Raw genomic sequence first — 16,758 nt, 5'->3', positions numbered from 1 at the left:
TTTTCAGCCTTGAAGCGTGGTGGGGGTTTGCTTTGTTGCTTGATATTCCAAATGCACACTCCTCTGCTGTCTGTGCAACTTTCCTTGGAACAAATTTAATTTTTCTTTTCTTTTTAGCTAAATGACATCTAACTGCATGCAGAAATGCTGGTAGATGTTTATGTTGTATGGTAGGCAGCTAATTGTATGCCTACTGATCCGCAGCCACCTTGCTGTCTGATACAGAAATTCGGGAAGAAGTAGCTTTTTGCTCACAACTGTTAGGTGTTGGTGTTTGTTCCGAGTGTGCCAACTGTTCAGCGTCTGCTCTCCCTAATGAGACTGCAGATTGTCTGATGATTTCGCATTGGAGCCATCCTATCTTAGAGATCGAGTGGAAGTGTCACCCTCCCCGTGAGGGGGGCCTGGTGGCGGGGCTCTCAAGGGCAGGAGGCCTTTGTACCGGGCCATGGCCCTACGTGGCGGAGGGCTGACGGGAAGGCAGGCTGTGCAGCACGCAGTGTTCCTGTTCGTAACTGTACTTGCAGCTTAGCAATACGTGCTGAAAAGAGGGCTGAAGTCAAGGTGGACTGGGGGCTCCTGTGCTTCTGTCATGCACATACAAAACGCTGTGCCAGAATGAACACTAAAAAAAATATATATCTGGCAAGCTGTATCTTTTTCCCTTCCTTTCCTGGATGTTTTCTAGTCCCATTAATATGCTTGGCTCTTTTGCAAGGCCTCTTTTTTGGCACATGGTGGGAAGGAGGAGGAAGAAACCCCTGCTAGCCTTACTTGCCAGGCAGGGTTTCCCAAATTTCCAAGAGCAAGGCGTAGCAAGAATAACTTTTTTTTTTTTTTTTTTTTTTCCTTGGTGCATAAACATTTTTTTCATCCGTGGTTTTTAATAGCTTTGGCTGCTGCTCTTAAACTCAGTGTCCTTGTTGAACATGTTTCATGTGTGGAGGCACCAGGAGGGGAGTTTTCAAACAAACCTCTTGCAAAAAAATAAGTTTTTTCATGTTGAAACAATATGCCAGAATGGCTTTTGCAGTTTACGCGAGCAGAGTGCTCAATGGATTGCAAGAGATGTTGAGGACTCTTGTTGCAAGCTGGTAGGAAACGGACACCAGGAACAATTAGACCAGGCCTAGGCTCTTAAAAAATAAAGGGGTATTTCTTTTTCAATCTGTGATGTGTTGTGTTTCTTTCCCAAACATTTTTATCATTTCTGTGTTTCTACCTATGTGCGGGTTTCTTTGTTTCCATATGACTGGGTTTTTTTAGGAACAACCCCCCCCCACTGGATTGCCTAACCCAGAAAGAAAGATGCAAGTCCTCCATTGTGGGTTAGGGTGAAGTGCTGGGTTTAGGACAGGGAAAATGTGCTGGGAGGTGTGAACTGTCTTTTTGCGTTATGGAGGAGTTTAGAGCTAGAAGAGAAAATATATTTTGCTGTAATATTTTAGATGCATGTGAAGAAGTCATGGGATGAAATGGGTCTGTTGTGTTGGAGATTGCTTTTCATGTGTGGATTAACAACTGTGTGTTGGTAGTTGCTGTGTTGGTGTTTGATCTCATCATGGCAGAGGGGTGAAAACATTTTGCACGTTGTTTTTATGTTGAAACTTATGGTGCAAGACTCAGCTGTATGCCGAGTGGAACCATCAGAGCAGGATGCCTTGAAAATTTTAAAAATGTAAATATGTGGGCTCACAGAGTCTCTGAATGCTAAAGGTAAAGTACTGTTTTGTGTTACTATGAGAGAAGAAAGCATTTTGTTCGGTGGAAGTAGCTCTATAGTCAGAGACAAGTAGCGTTTGCAGTTTACTAAGTGGCTGTAAAGTCTGTGACTGACTTGTGGTTGTGGGGGGTAGTTGTGTGTGTATACTTGGGTGCCATTTGCCTGTCCTGTTCATTAACTAGACCATTATCTTGCAGTGTTATTTTTGTGAATAACTTTGCCTTTGGTCCTGAGGTGGATCACCAGCTGAAGGAGCGATTTGCGAACATGAAGGAAGGTAACAAGTCAAACTTGAAACTTTTTTCCATTGGTTTCCTGCTTGCTGCGGGAGCTGGTGGTGGTAAGGGCTTACTTACAGCCATCAGAAGCCAGGTTGGTGGGTTTTGTTCTGTGCCTTGGGCTTTTCACTTCCCATCTTGATATCTCCTCTGGCCTACCAGATTATTTGGAGGTAGCTCTGCATGTGAAGACTCTCTGTGAAGCTCTGTTGGGGTGGGAGGAACTGCTGGTTCTTTCTGACCTGTTACAGGAGCTGACAAAACATGCAGTGGCCAAGACTGCAAAGCTTCCTGACTGCATAGGCATGGCTTTGTATATCCCATTTCTGTAATTGCATCCTGAATTCAGTCACTGGATTCTCCTATTTAATGTTGTCACATTTAGTACTGGGTGTTGACTAATAAGTATTAAAATGGGGACACTGTCACTGGGTGTCTTGTGCTTCTTGAGAAGTCTCATTGCAGACACTAGTGACTGGGGATGCCCGGTAGCCCCACTGTGGCCCTTATGTTGCCCGAGGTGCCTTTTTTTTCTTTCCTCTAAACCACTTGGATAAGTAACAATTTAATTTGGTTATGGTAAAAATTACAAAAATAAGATTTCAGAAAAGAAAAATGTGTGGCGTGAACAAAGAAGCTGTGGCTTCCCATAATACGTCTTTGTGCAGAAGTAAATAATGTGACTTTTGGGCTCTGTTGCAAACCGTAAACCCTCCGAATTTAAGCTGTCATCTTTAATTTTAGTGGTTGAGCTTTTTTTTTTTTAAAAAAAACCCTTTAGTTTAGTGGTGGCTTGAGCAAAGTGGCTGGTTGGGGAAGGTTCAAACGATCTTTACAAAAATGAAAAAACAGTTCTCTTCCCAGAAGGTGCTCAGGCTCTGTGCCTTGGGCCGAATGACCACAAATAGCTGTGAAATGGAGATTAGCATTCTTTTAAATAAAAGGGCTTTGGGGGCTTGTGTATAAAAGACACTAACTAGAAATGAGAGCAGTGTTCCTAATTGAAATTTCTATAGATTGCCACTGAGAATTAATGTGCTCTTTTTTTGGAAGTGTTTTAAGATCTGTCATTTTAAAGTGGTCCTCGAGGTTGTCACCTCATAGCTACCTAGCAGGACTAATATATTGACTTTCTTGGATGCTGTCAGAGTAACTTTTATTTTTTGTTTTTTTGATAATGATATACGAGTGGTAGTTTTATTAGGGCTGTCCCTTAGGGCTCTGTACAGTGTTATATTTAATAAGTAGTCATTTCTAGAAGAAACAGTGGTAGCTTACTTTGCCTTTTTTTTTTTTTTTTTTCCAGGTGGGAGAATTGTGTCCTCAAAACCTTTTGCACCTCTAAATTTTAGAATTAACAGTCGAAACTTGAGTGGTATGATTGCCTTTTCATTTTTCATTACAATTAAGGTGTATCATTATTTGAACATGTCTGTAGTGAGTTTCTGTTGCTCTGTAAAGAGTTGAGTAAGTAAGTAGAGAAATGCTTTTGTACTATTATAGCATACATGCCAAAGTGTCATGTATTTAAAATCAAACAAACAAAAAACCCCACCTAACACTGGAACAAACAGGCACTCTTTTTATGGTGTTCATCATGCTGTTTAGATGTCTATAATGTCAATTTTTCCCTGGCTGGTCATCTTTTATAGCTGAAGAGAAATAAGGTGTGTCAAGGGCGTGATTCATTTCTTTAACTCCAAAGAGCTGCAGTGACTAACTTACATGCAAGTTCCTTATACCATAGCTGTCTAAATTTGGACAGGTAAATCCCACCACTCATGATTTGTAAACGATGCTTTGTTTAGAAGCTGAAATGTTCAACTTTGAACATCTTGTCTTCTGTACTCATTCATCGAACAGACATCCCATAAATGCCTAGTTGCTGTGTCTGTTTTATTGCCAACAAAGTTTTGTGCTTTGCTTCTCTTCTGAACATAGTAGACATGATATTGGCCGATGGTGTTCTCTGCAAGTATGTGAACTGCAGTTTAATGAGGTTTTGAGATAACTAGGGACATGGAGTATTAGTATTGCTTCTGACCTTTTTTCAATTTTCATTGTTGAAATTTTTCAAGTAAAAGAGCAATCCAAGCTGGGTTTTACACATATTTACTGTGTCCAGTGCAAAACATTCCCTAAATTTAAAAAATGCCTTATTCCCTTTCTTGTGCAAACATGGCAAGTAACATACTGAGCCACAAATCTCAAGCTGTATTTTCTGTTTTTGTTCTGACACTCATGGTAAACTGCTTTTCAAGAATAGTAATTTGAAGACTGTCATTAAGGCATTTCACTGAAATAGTGCCACTGTGAGTTATTTTTACTAAGCTTGAATTGTCGTGAATATCCTGTGCATTGGACACCCAAAACTGCCCTTTTCCTTCCTGTTTGATACTCTTTTATGTGGCATCTGATTGTTTGGAACCTTATTAACCATTGAGTCCTGGCTTGCCAATCCTTTGTAGACGTGTACTTGAAAATAAAAGGAGAAAATGGCAGAATGGTACTCCTGGAAATCCTCAAACCTCCAGAGAGCTGAGATCAGTCTGTCAGTTTGCTAATAAGACAAAGAGCACCTAAATAAATCCTACTGCCTCTTTTACAGCACACTAGAACTAGATGAAATATAAGAAAGCACTTCTGAGGTTTCAATTAGGAGGCCTGCCTACATAAATAAATTGGTTTTTGGCCTCTCAAGCCTTTTCTTTCCTGTCTTCAGACCATTTCATTATCTCTCTCTCTCTGCTAGGTTTGGGAGAGTGAAGTTTCTAAAACTGTGGTGGGGAGGCAAAGGAGCCAATGTGTACTACTTTTTTCACATAATAAAAGCTCTGATTGTGACTATCAGTTGAGCCAGATTTTTATCCTATTTTAGCTTTCACCCCAGTGTGGATTCATTGGGAATGTTTTCTAGAATGCTGAAGTTTTATATATCAACTGTTATTTAATGCTTAATGTGAATGTTGATGTCAAAATTATAGAGAGATAGCTAATTAGGATTTGAGTGAATGAGTTTACTTAGCATAACAATAGATAATAGCTTCCACTAATAGGAAACTCTTGCAGGGATTCAGATAAGAGGTCCTGAAAATAAATTACCTTTGTACGCTACAAACAGTGAAGGAAAATTGTGGGAATCAATTTTAGGTCTTAATCCCATTCTGTGACCCTCCTGTGTTTGGGAAATACCAATGTCAAGTGAACATGCATGGGGTGTGCTAGGCCTGGGGCTTGTTCCAGTCTTAATGGCCTGTTCCCAGTGCCACTTCCAGGGGAATGTGGTCCACTCAGAGCTCCTGGCATTAAATGTGGCAGATACCTTTCACGTGCAGAGGAGGTGATTTCACTCTGCTGTGCTAGCTTTACCTTGCTGCCCTACAAGGGTTTTTATAATATTTTTATTCACTGTTTTTTTTTTTTTTTTTTTTTTTGCCTGAGTATGCTATGACTCACGTGGCTTGCCCATCTATCTAATGTTTTGATCTGAAGTATGAACAGTTAAATAATATATGAAAATATAGTGGAAAATACAAAATTTTAAGAATCAGAAAACCTTTTTTCTCAATACCATTTTTGTCCTTAGTAGTTCCAGCTGGAAAAAGAAACAGAAATGTGGAAAGAGTTGGGGCAAACCAAAACAAGTATTAAAATGTGGTTAAAATAGTGGTTGAAGCTGCTGAGTCCTAAACCTTGCTTTTTGGCTCTTCTGGGTAATTTTCTTTTTAATTAGGAGTTTGCCATAATTTCTTCTGCAGTCATGCCACTCAATGTTCAGTGGTTATGGAAATGCTTAGACACATCCTATACCTATTAATTCTAGGGAACAGAACAAATATAGGCAAGAAAGCAAATATAAAACATGTTTGTCCCCAGTCCAAATATAGTGCAGTTACAGTTTACATGGGTTGAATCTAATGATGTTCTGTTATTGGTCCTATCTAATTAAATCCTGCCTGTTACTGCAATTGTGTTGTCGCTGGGTTCCTCATAAAAGTTGTCTCTGAGACACAGGAAGGTTCTATTTGTTAAAAGATTACACTAGCACTTAATTTTACTCTAGAATGGCTGACTATCTCTGAAGAAATGAAAGTTAGATCTCCCAAATTTCTTAAGTTTTCTGTAGGGTGAATGTAGCAAGAGAATAAGAAGTTGGTTTTTAAACTCACTGTAGTGCTTTCTTCTTGGATATTGCTATCCAAATACAAAATTTATCTTTTTGTTTTGAATATGCTTTTCCTGTTGCATGGCTAGTTTCAGCAGAGTAGAACTGAGTGGCGTGCTGAGCGAGCTTTGGTTCCCTAACTCGACTTTCTTGCTTTAGATATTGGCACTATAATGAGAGTTGTGGAGCTATCACCACTGAAAGGGTCTGTGTCGTGGACCGGGAAACCAGTTTCTTACTACCTGCATACTATTGACCGAACCATAGTAAGTATAAATACAGGCCAGTAAATCTCTGGCTGCATTGCCTGCTCTGGAGTCAACAGGCCAACTTTAGTTCCTTGTTCTTGGGAATTGTTTTCATATTCCTTTGCGTATTTACAGACCTGAAGCACTCATTGGCACGGGTGCACTTCGGTTACCTGTTCAAGCTTGCTGAATGTGCAAATCGCACTGCATGGCTCAGCCTTTGGCGGCTTCCGCGCAGCATTTTACACAAACAGTGTAATTATGGACAGTGCTATGCTAGTCTGTTAGTTTGTTGAAGGTGCACAGATTTACAAGTATAATTCCTTCTTCTGTTCCAGAACATGCAACTATGCAAAATGGTGGTCTTCTGCTATAGCTTCCACATTGAGTGAAGACTGTGGGTCTTTAATTCTTCAGTTTGCTTTGTGGTGTGCAGATCATTTAATTCTATCATAATCAAGCAGCAAATCTCAATTTTAGCTGAACTTTCAGTTGCTGTAGAACCAGCCAAAGCTCCATAACAACGCTGATGAGTTCACTATATTTTTTTTTCTAGTTTTAAGAACACAGAAACAGCTCTGTAGAAATACAAACTTTTGTGGAGAAATAGTTTGTTCCCACAGTTTTTTGAGATATGATAGTAAGACTATTTTTCTAAATCTGTTTTAGTCTAATAATGCTTTTGTTAAAGAATATACTAGAGTACAGATAAATATTTTAGTGTAGTACAAGGGTGAAGTAGCATCACTGAAAATAACCTTTTGCTGAGCAGAGATATATGACACAAAGCTTTGAAACAGGATAGACAATGGTGAAGATGATAAAACCTTGTTGGGGCTTGGATTATATCCCGCTACACAGCATGTCTGTGTCACTAAAAAGAATGAATGTAAATGGCTTCTTGATGTAGCTTATCAGAAGAAAACCAGTCAGAATTTCTGCAGTTCTGCATTTGTCTTAAGCTAATATTTTGTTTTTATGTATTCATCTGGCATGACTTTGAAAATGACTATCTTGTCTTTCTATTTTCAGCTTGAAAACTATTTTTCTAGTCTCAAAAATCCAAAACTCAGGGTAAGTTTCAGTCATTTTCTGTAGAAAACTCAGAATACTGGAGCAGCCACTATGAGGAATTCAGTCACTTGTTAAAGACGTACAGAATTGATAGAAAATCAAATTCTCTTGATAAGCAAGGAACATGGGCATGGAGCTAATTGAAGTGAAGCATCATATGCTATCAGGCACTAAAACAATCATGTTCAAGAGCTTTGTAATAGAGAATTAATGGGGCAGCCACAAGGTGGTTTGCCCTTGCATTGGAGGTCTATAAAGAGCTATTCGTTCATTAGAGAACTGAAGTTAAAGAAGGAAATGATAGTTTGAATCTGTCCCAGTGTTCAGCTGCATGAAAATGAAGCTGAAGAGCGCTCTGAGATGTTACTTTTGGGACTTGCTATTTGAGGCACGAAATGTATTGCCAGTTGCTGCAGTCTGTGCTATTACATGTGGAATTAAAGTGCCAGAGGATTTTTGAGACTGTGCTGGGCTGTATTATTCTGAAATAACCGGTGGGGCTGGTATTCCCAGTAAGAGAATTAAGTGAGGCCACTTAATTTAAAACTTCAGGTGAACGTTCATCTTCAGACTGACTTGCTTAGTAAGGGTTGAAAACACTGATGGTAGCTTTGAGATTGGGTTATCGCAGAGTGCTGAATTCAAATTTACAGGCAAAAAGACTTCTCAGAGTCAAAAGAAAAAATACAGAGTAGCATCCATGTGCTTTTGAACTTCCTTGCTTTTACTGGTGAGGCTATTTAAATATGTGGTTTATAAGGTCTAGTTGATAACTTGCTTAAATTGAAGAGGTATTGGAATTATCAGGGTTCTTGTGCAAATTAAACCTCACCTGAAAGGTACAAGAAAGGCTTTGAGTGAGCTCTTTGGAATTCCTGTCCTTAGTGCCTAGTAGCAAGTCAGGTTAAAAAGTTGCTGCTTTTGTTTTTTCAGTCTCCTCTACAGATAACTAGATGATGATTAATGGCTTTGCCATTTCGAGTCATGTAAGATTTTTTAAGTGATGTAGCAACACATGAAATGTTGGGGCTATAGGTAAAGCTACTTACTTTTTTTTTTAAAACCCCAAAACCTGTAACACCAGTGTGTGATCTGGGGGGTGGGATTGGGATGGGCAAGATAAGGAAAGAGATTGGGGCTTAATCTTCTTTGTTGTGTGGCTGCATGTTTGAAACCCATTACTGTAGGTAATGCAGTGCAAAAAGGTGACTTGCACTTATCTTTTCCCACTGAGTGTTGCCTGAGGCAGGGTAAGTTTTTTCACTTGCTGGTAACAAAAGTTTTTTGGGGGTGTTGTTTTTTTTTTTTTTGTTTGTTTGTTTATTTTTTTAATTAGGCATTGTAAGATAAGAGCACTTAGCCCTAGCTCTTGTGGAATGCTAAAATAAGAAACACAGTGGTCTGTATTAAAAAGTGATAAATATATGAGCAAATTATTAAGTCTTTTAAAACATTTATCCAGGAGGAACAAGAGGCAGCTAGACGTCGTCAACAAAGAGAAAATAAGAGCAACACAACTACTCCAACGAAGGTTCAAGAAAACAAGGTGAACATGCTACATTTTCATAGAGATAAATGTGTTTTCTTTATAGCTGTGCCTGAACTCATAATCCATGTCAGGAAAAGCCCGATTCTGTGAGAAGACTTGACTGTTCTGAACATGTAAACTGGAATAGCTGTTGCTGTGGGCAAAAATATGATGGAGTGACTTAATAAAAAGTGCATTTTGGAAGTGCACCACTAATTCTGGAAAAAAGATGTTGCAAGATTAATAGAGTAGTTGGTTGTCCACCCTTGCTTACCTTTAGCACCAGCTTGCAGAGCTTTCCCTGAGTCATTACTCACTGAATGGAGTTCAAAGTGTGCTGAGTCTTTCTTGCAAAGACTCATTTTCTTTCTCATTCTGTTGCATAATACTGTTAGAAATGCAGTGACTGCTCATGCACAAAAATTAATGTACTTTGACTTTTTAATGAAATTTGCTTGAAGAATATAGTCAATACAAGGTGAATAATCAGCTTTCCCTAGACAGCAGTTGCAGATTTCCTTTCCTGTAATAAGTCCAGAATAGAAGGAGCACAACTCCTTGGGTGTTGGGGTCAGCTCTTATCCCAAGCCAAGTCTACTTCACTGGCAAGTTGCTTCAGTTTTCTTTCATGAAACTATTAAACAAAGTTGTCAATGCTTGCTTAAAAGGAATGTAGGTAGAAATGACTAAAGAGCTTTTGGCTTTTAAAATCTCTTAGGATTCTGGTGCTGAAGAAGAAAAGGCTGCGGCGAATTCTGTTAAAAAAACATCTCCCTCCAAAGCACGTAAGAAAAAGCTAAGTAAAAAAGGAAGGAAAATGGCAGGCAGGAAACGAGGACGTCCCAAGAAAATGAACACTGCAAACACAGAGCGCAAGACCAAGAAGAACCAAACTGCACTAGAACTTCTGCATGCTCAAACTGTTTCACAGACATCTTCATCCTCTCCTCAGGGTGAGTCCAAGGCTGGCAGTGGAAGAAGCCTCCCCCTGCTACAACGAGCCTGGATAAGCCTCATCCGAGGCTCTGAATGCATGCTAAGTTACTGACTGGGTCTCACATTGTATGTGACCTGCTTTCCAATGGTAAAGCTGCTGTACTTGCAAGAAACACTGACTTTCCTAATCTGAAAGGTTATCTTTGTTTCTCTCTTTAGATGCATACAAGTCACCTCATAGTCCATATTACCAACTACCTCCTAAAGTGCAACGGCATTCATCTAACCAGCTACTGGTGACACCTACCCCACCTGCACTACAGAAGCTGCTAGGTAAGACTGTAATGTTGTCACTGTGTTTGTCATGGGAACCTCTACTCTGAGGTGTCTGAAAGAATGGTAAATCAAAGGGCTACTGATAACCACTGTGGAGAGCTATATGTTGAACGGGAGAGGGGTATAGCTGCTTTGCCATCTTCCCCCACCTGCTCCACTTCTGTTGGCATCGCCATGAGGTCTCTTCTGCTTGCTGCTGAAGTTGGTGTCTTGGTCTGCATTCGTTTTTTGACATTGTTTCAGCTCTCATTTGGCACAAAAGGAAATAAACTTGGGCTTAGCAGGAATCCAAAATAACTTGAAATGGAAATTCTAGTCAGAAATAACTTCATTTTAAATGAAACCATTCTCTTATTTTTAAATAATACAGTTTTGGGGAACACCACCCTAGTTTCTCTGCCAAATTTAGAGCAAAGCAAATGAGATGCTGTCTGAATTTTTGAGGTCACGAAGGTGGTGTGGTTGGAAAATACGCTCCGTGTGCAAGAGGTGTTTCAAGGAAAAACTTGGAGGGTGTTTTTTTGGGTCTTCTGGTTCCTCACCCCCCCTGCAACTGTTTCTGGCCTTTACATTGGCCGTGAGCCAGTCTAGGATCATCTGGGAATATGATACAAAGTTCTTGTCTGTGTAGAGACCAAGGGCATTTGTGGTGTCCTTTACTCCCGCTCTCTTGCTGTGGTGTCTTACGGCTATGACTGATTTCTTTCTGTAGAGAGAGAGAAGACTGATTTAGAGGGATGTTTCATGTCAGGAGAGGGAAAGAGTGGAGAGAATAACACTTGTCTGGAGTAAACCTTGATGCAGAAGGGTCTATACCATCTATTACGTGTCTTGGCTGCCTGTGGTTGCAGCAGACTGGACTTAATCATGTGGTTGGCTTTATGACAAAAGGGCCCCAGTGGTGAGGGCTGGGGAGAAGGAAGGTTCATTGCATGATTGAAAGACTGGAGATGGAAGGACAATAAATTAACTGCTCCTGGGAGGGTAGAGTAAATGTGGGTGTAGAGCTTGTCATCCCTCTGTATGGAGGTAGGAGGAGTACAGCAAGCCCTGTCTTGTGAGCTGGAAGAATGAGTACTCTGAGCTCAGGGCTGGTTTTGACTGTTACAGCTAATCTCCTATCATTTCTACTTACAGTGCATTAGAAGATGTTTAACTCCTCTTTCATCATGCAAAACCACACCATTAGCACCCATCACCTTCCTCTGCATTTTTGAATGCATTGTTATGACTTCCGCCGGGGTACCTATTAGAAGTAGCTAATGGATCCAAGAGTTTAGCTTGCATCAGAAGATGGATTTTCAGCTGCTCTAAATTGACCTTTAATGGCTTGATCTGATTTACAGTCTAAATAAAAAGCAGGAGGGAGCAAAGAGGGGAGAGGTGTCAAGGGAGCAAATAGGAGGATTGCACTTACTCTCACTTGAAATGTTTCATCTCCTTATTTATTTTGCAGACTCTTTTAAGATCCAGTACATGCAGTTCATGGCGTACATGAAAACTCCTCAATATAAAGCAAGTCTGCAACAGTTACTGGAGCAGGAGAAGGTGGGTCTCATTTTTAATACTTCTAAACAAAATTACCACACTACCAGATACTTTAGTTGTGTGTGGGGGAAATGCTGGAGATTGATGTTGTGTACACTTAACACCAGTGCTACACCAGGCCAATTAAAGCCTCTGCCAGAGTACTGCTCAGGCTGAATGGCTGTACCTGGGGATTTTATTGCTAAGTCAGTCAGTCTTTGTGTGCTTAAATTTCCCATCTGTAAACTGGGAGAGATACACCTCCCCTCTTCCCTCTGCCGCCCCTCCACCTAATAAGACTTACTTCAGTATTTCTGTGTTTTCCTATATTTTGGCATAAAGCCGTGTATTCCTTCGTGGGCAGCTGGTGTCTTGAACCCTGTCCTTTTATCCATTTGGAACTGGCAGTTTAATTTCTTCTTGAAATATCTCATGGGTCACAGGAGCAAGGGGTGGTGCTCAACCTCTCGAGCAGTATGCAATGCCTGAATACATTCCTGCTCACCACTTAGAGGGGCTTCCCTGCATGGAAGCATCCTGCAAGCTGCTACTCATACTGCTCTTAGATAATTAAATTGTGCTTAGTCTAGATAAAGGTTGTAGTAAATTTGGATGAAGACTATCTTGAAAAATGTATAGGTAATAATTTATTGGATCTGAATTTTCTTGTTCTTGACATCTATCATTTTCCCACTGTAGGAAAGCCTAAATGAGTTGAGCACTGTAGCATCAGGATAGCTCATTAAACTGTCTTCACTAACTTAAGAGACTTAATCAGGCATCCTTAGTATTGATAATCTTAATCTGTTAAGATTGCACTGGTGGGAAAAGTGTAAATTTACCAAGTTGTGGGTTGAAATACGTGGAAAGGCAAAGAAAATTCTGCAGTTGTGTAGTTTGGCATTTTTCTCTGCTATGGAGCCATCTCCCCAGCAGAGGGAGGAGATTTACCATCTAAACACCTTTTCTGCTTGTATTACTTTACCTCAATTATTAATAATTTAATTGCTTTATAAATTAGCCTTGATGAGAGAGACTGTGCCTGCTACTTCTGTGGAGGAATCTTTCCCCATAGACCTCAACAGTAAACTTTAACTTCTAATTCTTGCTTTTGGTAGCCCCCATGAAATGTTTCCTTTGCTCTGTGGCCTTCGTGAAAGTGTCAGCAGAAAGCCATAGCATTGTTTTATGGGATTTTCCATCATGGGAACTCTTTTTCCAGATGAGAGGGGCTAACTTGTGCCACCCTGTTTGTTATTGAGGATTGGTTGATGCTGATGTGGTGTTTGTGTCAACCTTTTTTCTATGGTTGTTTCCATTTGTTTTCACAGCCAAACAGCACTTTGAATTTTCAACTTTTTCCTTAAGCAAGTGTATTTTTCTGCTTGTTCTGTACTTGTCAAGAAAGTCAGCATAAAGTTAATTTATCTCCTTGCACAGAAAATAGCATGAGAAATGATAGCGTGCCAGTATTGTGGAGTACACTGAAAGTATAAATTGGGAGCGTGGAAAAGTAATCACTTCATGTTGGTGTCTGACAGCTGTTTCATACTTCAAGACATTAAAATGAGGAATTCAATATGAAAATATTTTTTAATGGGGTGTTACACGGAGAGCATGGCAAGTTAAACTTCACAAAGGCAGAAGCAGAACTTTGCTTCATGAGGTGCTGTTGTGTAGTCTTTGTAATAACTCCCTCTTACATGAAGATATTTCAAGTACAAGAAAATTGTTTCTGTAATAGGATTTTAAAATAAACAAGATGCTGTGAGCTGCTAGTTCACCAGATTACCCTTAGATGGTGCTGTCAGCTCCTCCACTGCTTGTAAAGGCTGAATGAAATGACTGATGTTGGAAGCATAAATGATTTTTTTCAGCATCACCCATGGCAGCCCATTCAGCATTGCAGTAACTCAACTGTTTTCCCAAGTCGTTGGCATGAGAGGCAACAAGAGCTGTACGCCAGGTTCTGTGTTTTCTCACACATGTGGAACTTGCCAGCACTGCTGCTTCCTTGCTTGGAAGATCAAGGTGCTTTTTACCCTTGTCCTCCACTTTTTCTGGAGTGATGGCTCAGTTTCTGCACAATTCCTGTTTGGCCTCAGCAGCAGAAGTTGGAGAAAAATGTAATCTCCAGAGCTTACTCTTCTTGCTGCACTCATTTTTCAATTGGAATCTGAATAAATGACATGCTTCAGCCAGTCCTATCCTTGCCCTTTTCTGCTCACGTAGTGCACGACCGTGAAATGAGTAAGCAAGTATCTAGTTAAGGAATGTTATGGGCAGGAAATGTTCTGTGAGTGGAAGGGTCGGGTGGCCCGCTGAAGTAATTTTGGCATTAGAAGTACAAGTGGTTTGTCTTATTTATGATTTTCTTCCTACCTCCCCCACAGTGTATTCTCATTTACTGCATGTCTTTCATGAGTGTTGTATAGGAAAATTCTGAATTGAGAATCTGGAGACTTAGATTCTATTCCCAGTTTAGTAACAGATTTCATACAGATAATCTTTTCCAGTTCCATTTCTGCTCTGTAGGATGTGATTGTTACTACTTCTTTACAATGCACTAGGAGGATAAAAATTAATTTTTAAGACTATCCTGATCATATTTTACCATATAACAGAAAAAACTATTTAAAAGGCCTTTTCAGCTTACTTAACGTCACCAAATGTTGAACACTAACAAATACAGGCTCACAGAAGTCTGAGACAGAACTATGTTAGTTCATACATCTCCCCTCTGAGCTCAGATTCACTTCCAACTTGCTATACAAACTAGATGTAAACAACTTAAGATGGACCATGCTGCAGTTGGTGCTAAAAGTGTATTTTCTCACTCTTCCCTCTTCCAGGAAAAGAATGCTCAGTTACTGGGGACAGCACAGCAGTTATTCACCCACTGCCAGGCACAGAAAGAGGAAATCAAACGTCTTTTTCAGCAGAAACTTGATGAGGTAGCCCTGGTCTGGTGGAAGTGGATGCTTGTTAGTCATCTGCATGCAAACATTTTTGATAAAAATAAGTAAGACCAGAGTAGTCTTGGGTCTTCAGCTTCTGTTTTGCAGCAGATAGTATGAAATAATATGGAATCTGTATCACTCTTTGACTATGCTTTATCTTCACTGTTGGAATTGTTGTGTGCCGCTCTATCCGAGGGAAGGGGGTGACAGACCACAGACACTGTGGTATTTTAGTAAAGGATGCATCCCCTGCTGGTTGAACAAACTCTGTGTTGCCAATGCAAGTTCAGAAGCGCAGAAGGAAATGTGGCTTTCTACAAAAATAGTGTTCTTTTGGCTGGCAGGAAACTAAATGCCAGTTGTAAAGTTGAATTGCTGGAACAGCAGCTACAAGTGAGGTACTTTTGTCCTTCCTTGTTATCCCCTAGCAATGACAAAGTGCCTTGGAGAATGCTCAGGGACTTCCTGTGAGCTGCATAAGTTCTGCAGATTTCCTCAATGTCACTTTTGAATGTGACAGTTGTCTTGAATTAGGGTGTCCAGACCTTACTGAATGATCTCTTTCCTTCTCCCTCTTCATCTCGTAGTTGGGAGTTAAAGCTCTAACATACAATGACCTGATTCAGGCTCAGAAGGAAATCTCTGCTCACAATCAGCAACTGAAAGAACAGACGAAACAACTGGAGAAGGATAACAGTGAACTCAGGAACCAGAGCTTACAGCTGGTGTGTACGCTTGTGTCTGAGTAGCAGGGTGATGCTCCCATTTGTGTAAGGACAGGTCATGAGCCAAGGGCTGCCCCTGTCTTCAAGGTATCTTAACAAATGAAAAATCATCCAGCTGCTATAGCTCCTCTGTAACAGAGAAGAATTATGGGGGAAGGAATGCAGGTGGTCCTTTTTCTTGGTAACCTTTATTTTACCTCTAACCAAATGCTGAGATGACAGTTGGCTCTGGCCTCAGCTGTGTCCCATAAACAGCTTGGCACCTGCACATGCACTTGTCACTGAATCTGGATCTCACTGGCCAAGAAGTTTGTACAGTGCTTGCTTTGTGGTAGCCATAACGCTTGTGTTGTTCATCTTGATAACTCAAACCAAGTTAGGTAGGTGAGGGGGAAATCTGGATGTGGAAGTGGTTAGGGAGGGTGGGTGGTAACATTCTTTAGAAAGAACCAGGCCACCTCCTGCCACACTATGTTGGGAGCACGGGACCATTTTGGTGGCATTTGGCTTAAGCTGAGAGGAATTTTTAGGGGGCTAGAAAGCTTCATGTGTATATCTAGTTGAAAGGTGCATGGCTTTCAGCTTGCATGCTGGGTGGTGTGAAGTGGTAAATATGGTCTTTTGATCTGTTGATCCTGTGTCTTTGCAGCTTAAGGCACGGTGTGAAGAACTGAAGCTGGATTGGTCAACACTGTCACTGGAGAACTTGCTGAAAGAGAAGCAGGCGTTGAAGAATCAGATTTCTGAGAAACAAAAACACTGTTTGGAATTGCAGGTAGAGAGCAGGAAACAAATCTAAAGTTGCCAACTTGGGATAGCTCTTGGGCGATGGGCCAGCTAAGGGCATTTGACTAAATATGATGTTAAAGGATAAGCTAGGTAGCTGCTTTTCTTGGTAACACTGTGGAAGAAGGAATCATGGTTTACCATTAAATGTAACTAAAAAATATGACCTGATGAAAAAAAAAGGTCCTGCTTGTTTGTTTGCGTGTTCTGATGTCTCAATTCAGGAATCAGTTCCCACAGAATGTCACTTACCACAGTGAAAAGAAATGAAACTCCTGTGTCTGAAGAACTTTTCTTTTCCTGTGAGATTAGCTCTAGAACTAATCCAGCCTTTTGCTGGATGCCTTGACATGGCATGACTTTCCTTCAGTGCCTGTATTGAGTTACTCCGTACTCTCTCGATAAGTTGGAGATACTTTGTTTGCTTGTAGTATCTGAAAAGTGCTTTTAAGAGTCTCTGAGCCATTCCCCT

At 40.4% G+C, this 16,758-nt stretch overlaps 1 protein-coding gene across 9 annotated transcripts in view; it reads left to right on the top strand.

The window, feature by feature from the left end:
* Nucleotides 1–16,758, top strand: part of DOT1L (DOT1 like histone lysine methyltransferase) — a 77,974-nt gene that overhangs the window by 40,251 nt on the left and 20,965 nt on the right. For all 9 annotated transcript variants that reach the window (XR_006165491.1, XR_006165490.1, XR_004408526.2 and 6 more), the window contains exons 9-19: nt 1,921–2,000; nt 3,308–3,376; nt 6,326–6,432; nt 7,447–7,488; nt 8,951–9,034; nt 9,735–9,969; nt 10,172–10,285; nt 11,745–11,836; nt 14,668–14,769; nt 15,363–15,500; nt 16,150–16,275. Coding sequence is in view for 5 of the 9 variants with exons in the window: in XM_042794338.1 (XP_042650272.1) it covers nt 1,921–2,000; nt 3,308–3,376; nt 6,326–6,432; nt 7,447–7,488; nt 8,951–9,034; nt 9,735–9,969; nt 10,172–10,285; nt 11,745–11,836; nt 14,668–14,769; nt 15,363–15,500; nt 16,150–16,275 (1,189 nt within the window). In the remaining 4 variants the exon portion in view is untranslated. The remainder of the gene's footprint in view (nt 1–1,920; nt 2,001–3,307; nt 3,377–6,325; nt 6,433–7,446; nt 7,489–8,950; nt 9,035–9,734; nt 9,970–10,171; nt 10,286–11,744; nt 11,837–14,667; nt 14,770–15,362; nt 15,501–16,149; nt 16,276–16,758) is intronic.

Source organism: Tyto alba, unplaced genomic scaffold (genome assembly GCF_018691265.1).
Source record: "Tyto alba isolate M040663 unplaced genomic scaffold, T.alba_DEE_v4.0 Super-Scaffold_20000042, whole genome shotgun sequence".
In the NCBI taxonomy this organism is placed as follows: Eukaryota; Metazoa; Chordata; class Aves; order Strigiformes; family Tytonidae; genus Tyto; species Tyto alba.
Note: the sequence above shows the minus strand (reverse complement) of the source record. Positions and strands in the feature narration are given on the sequence as shown.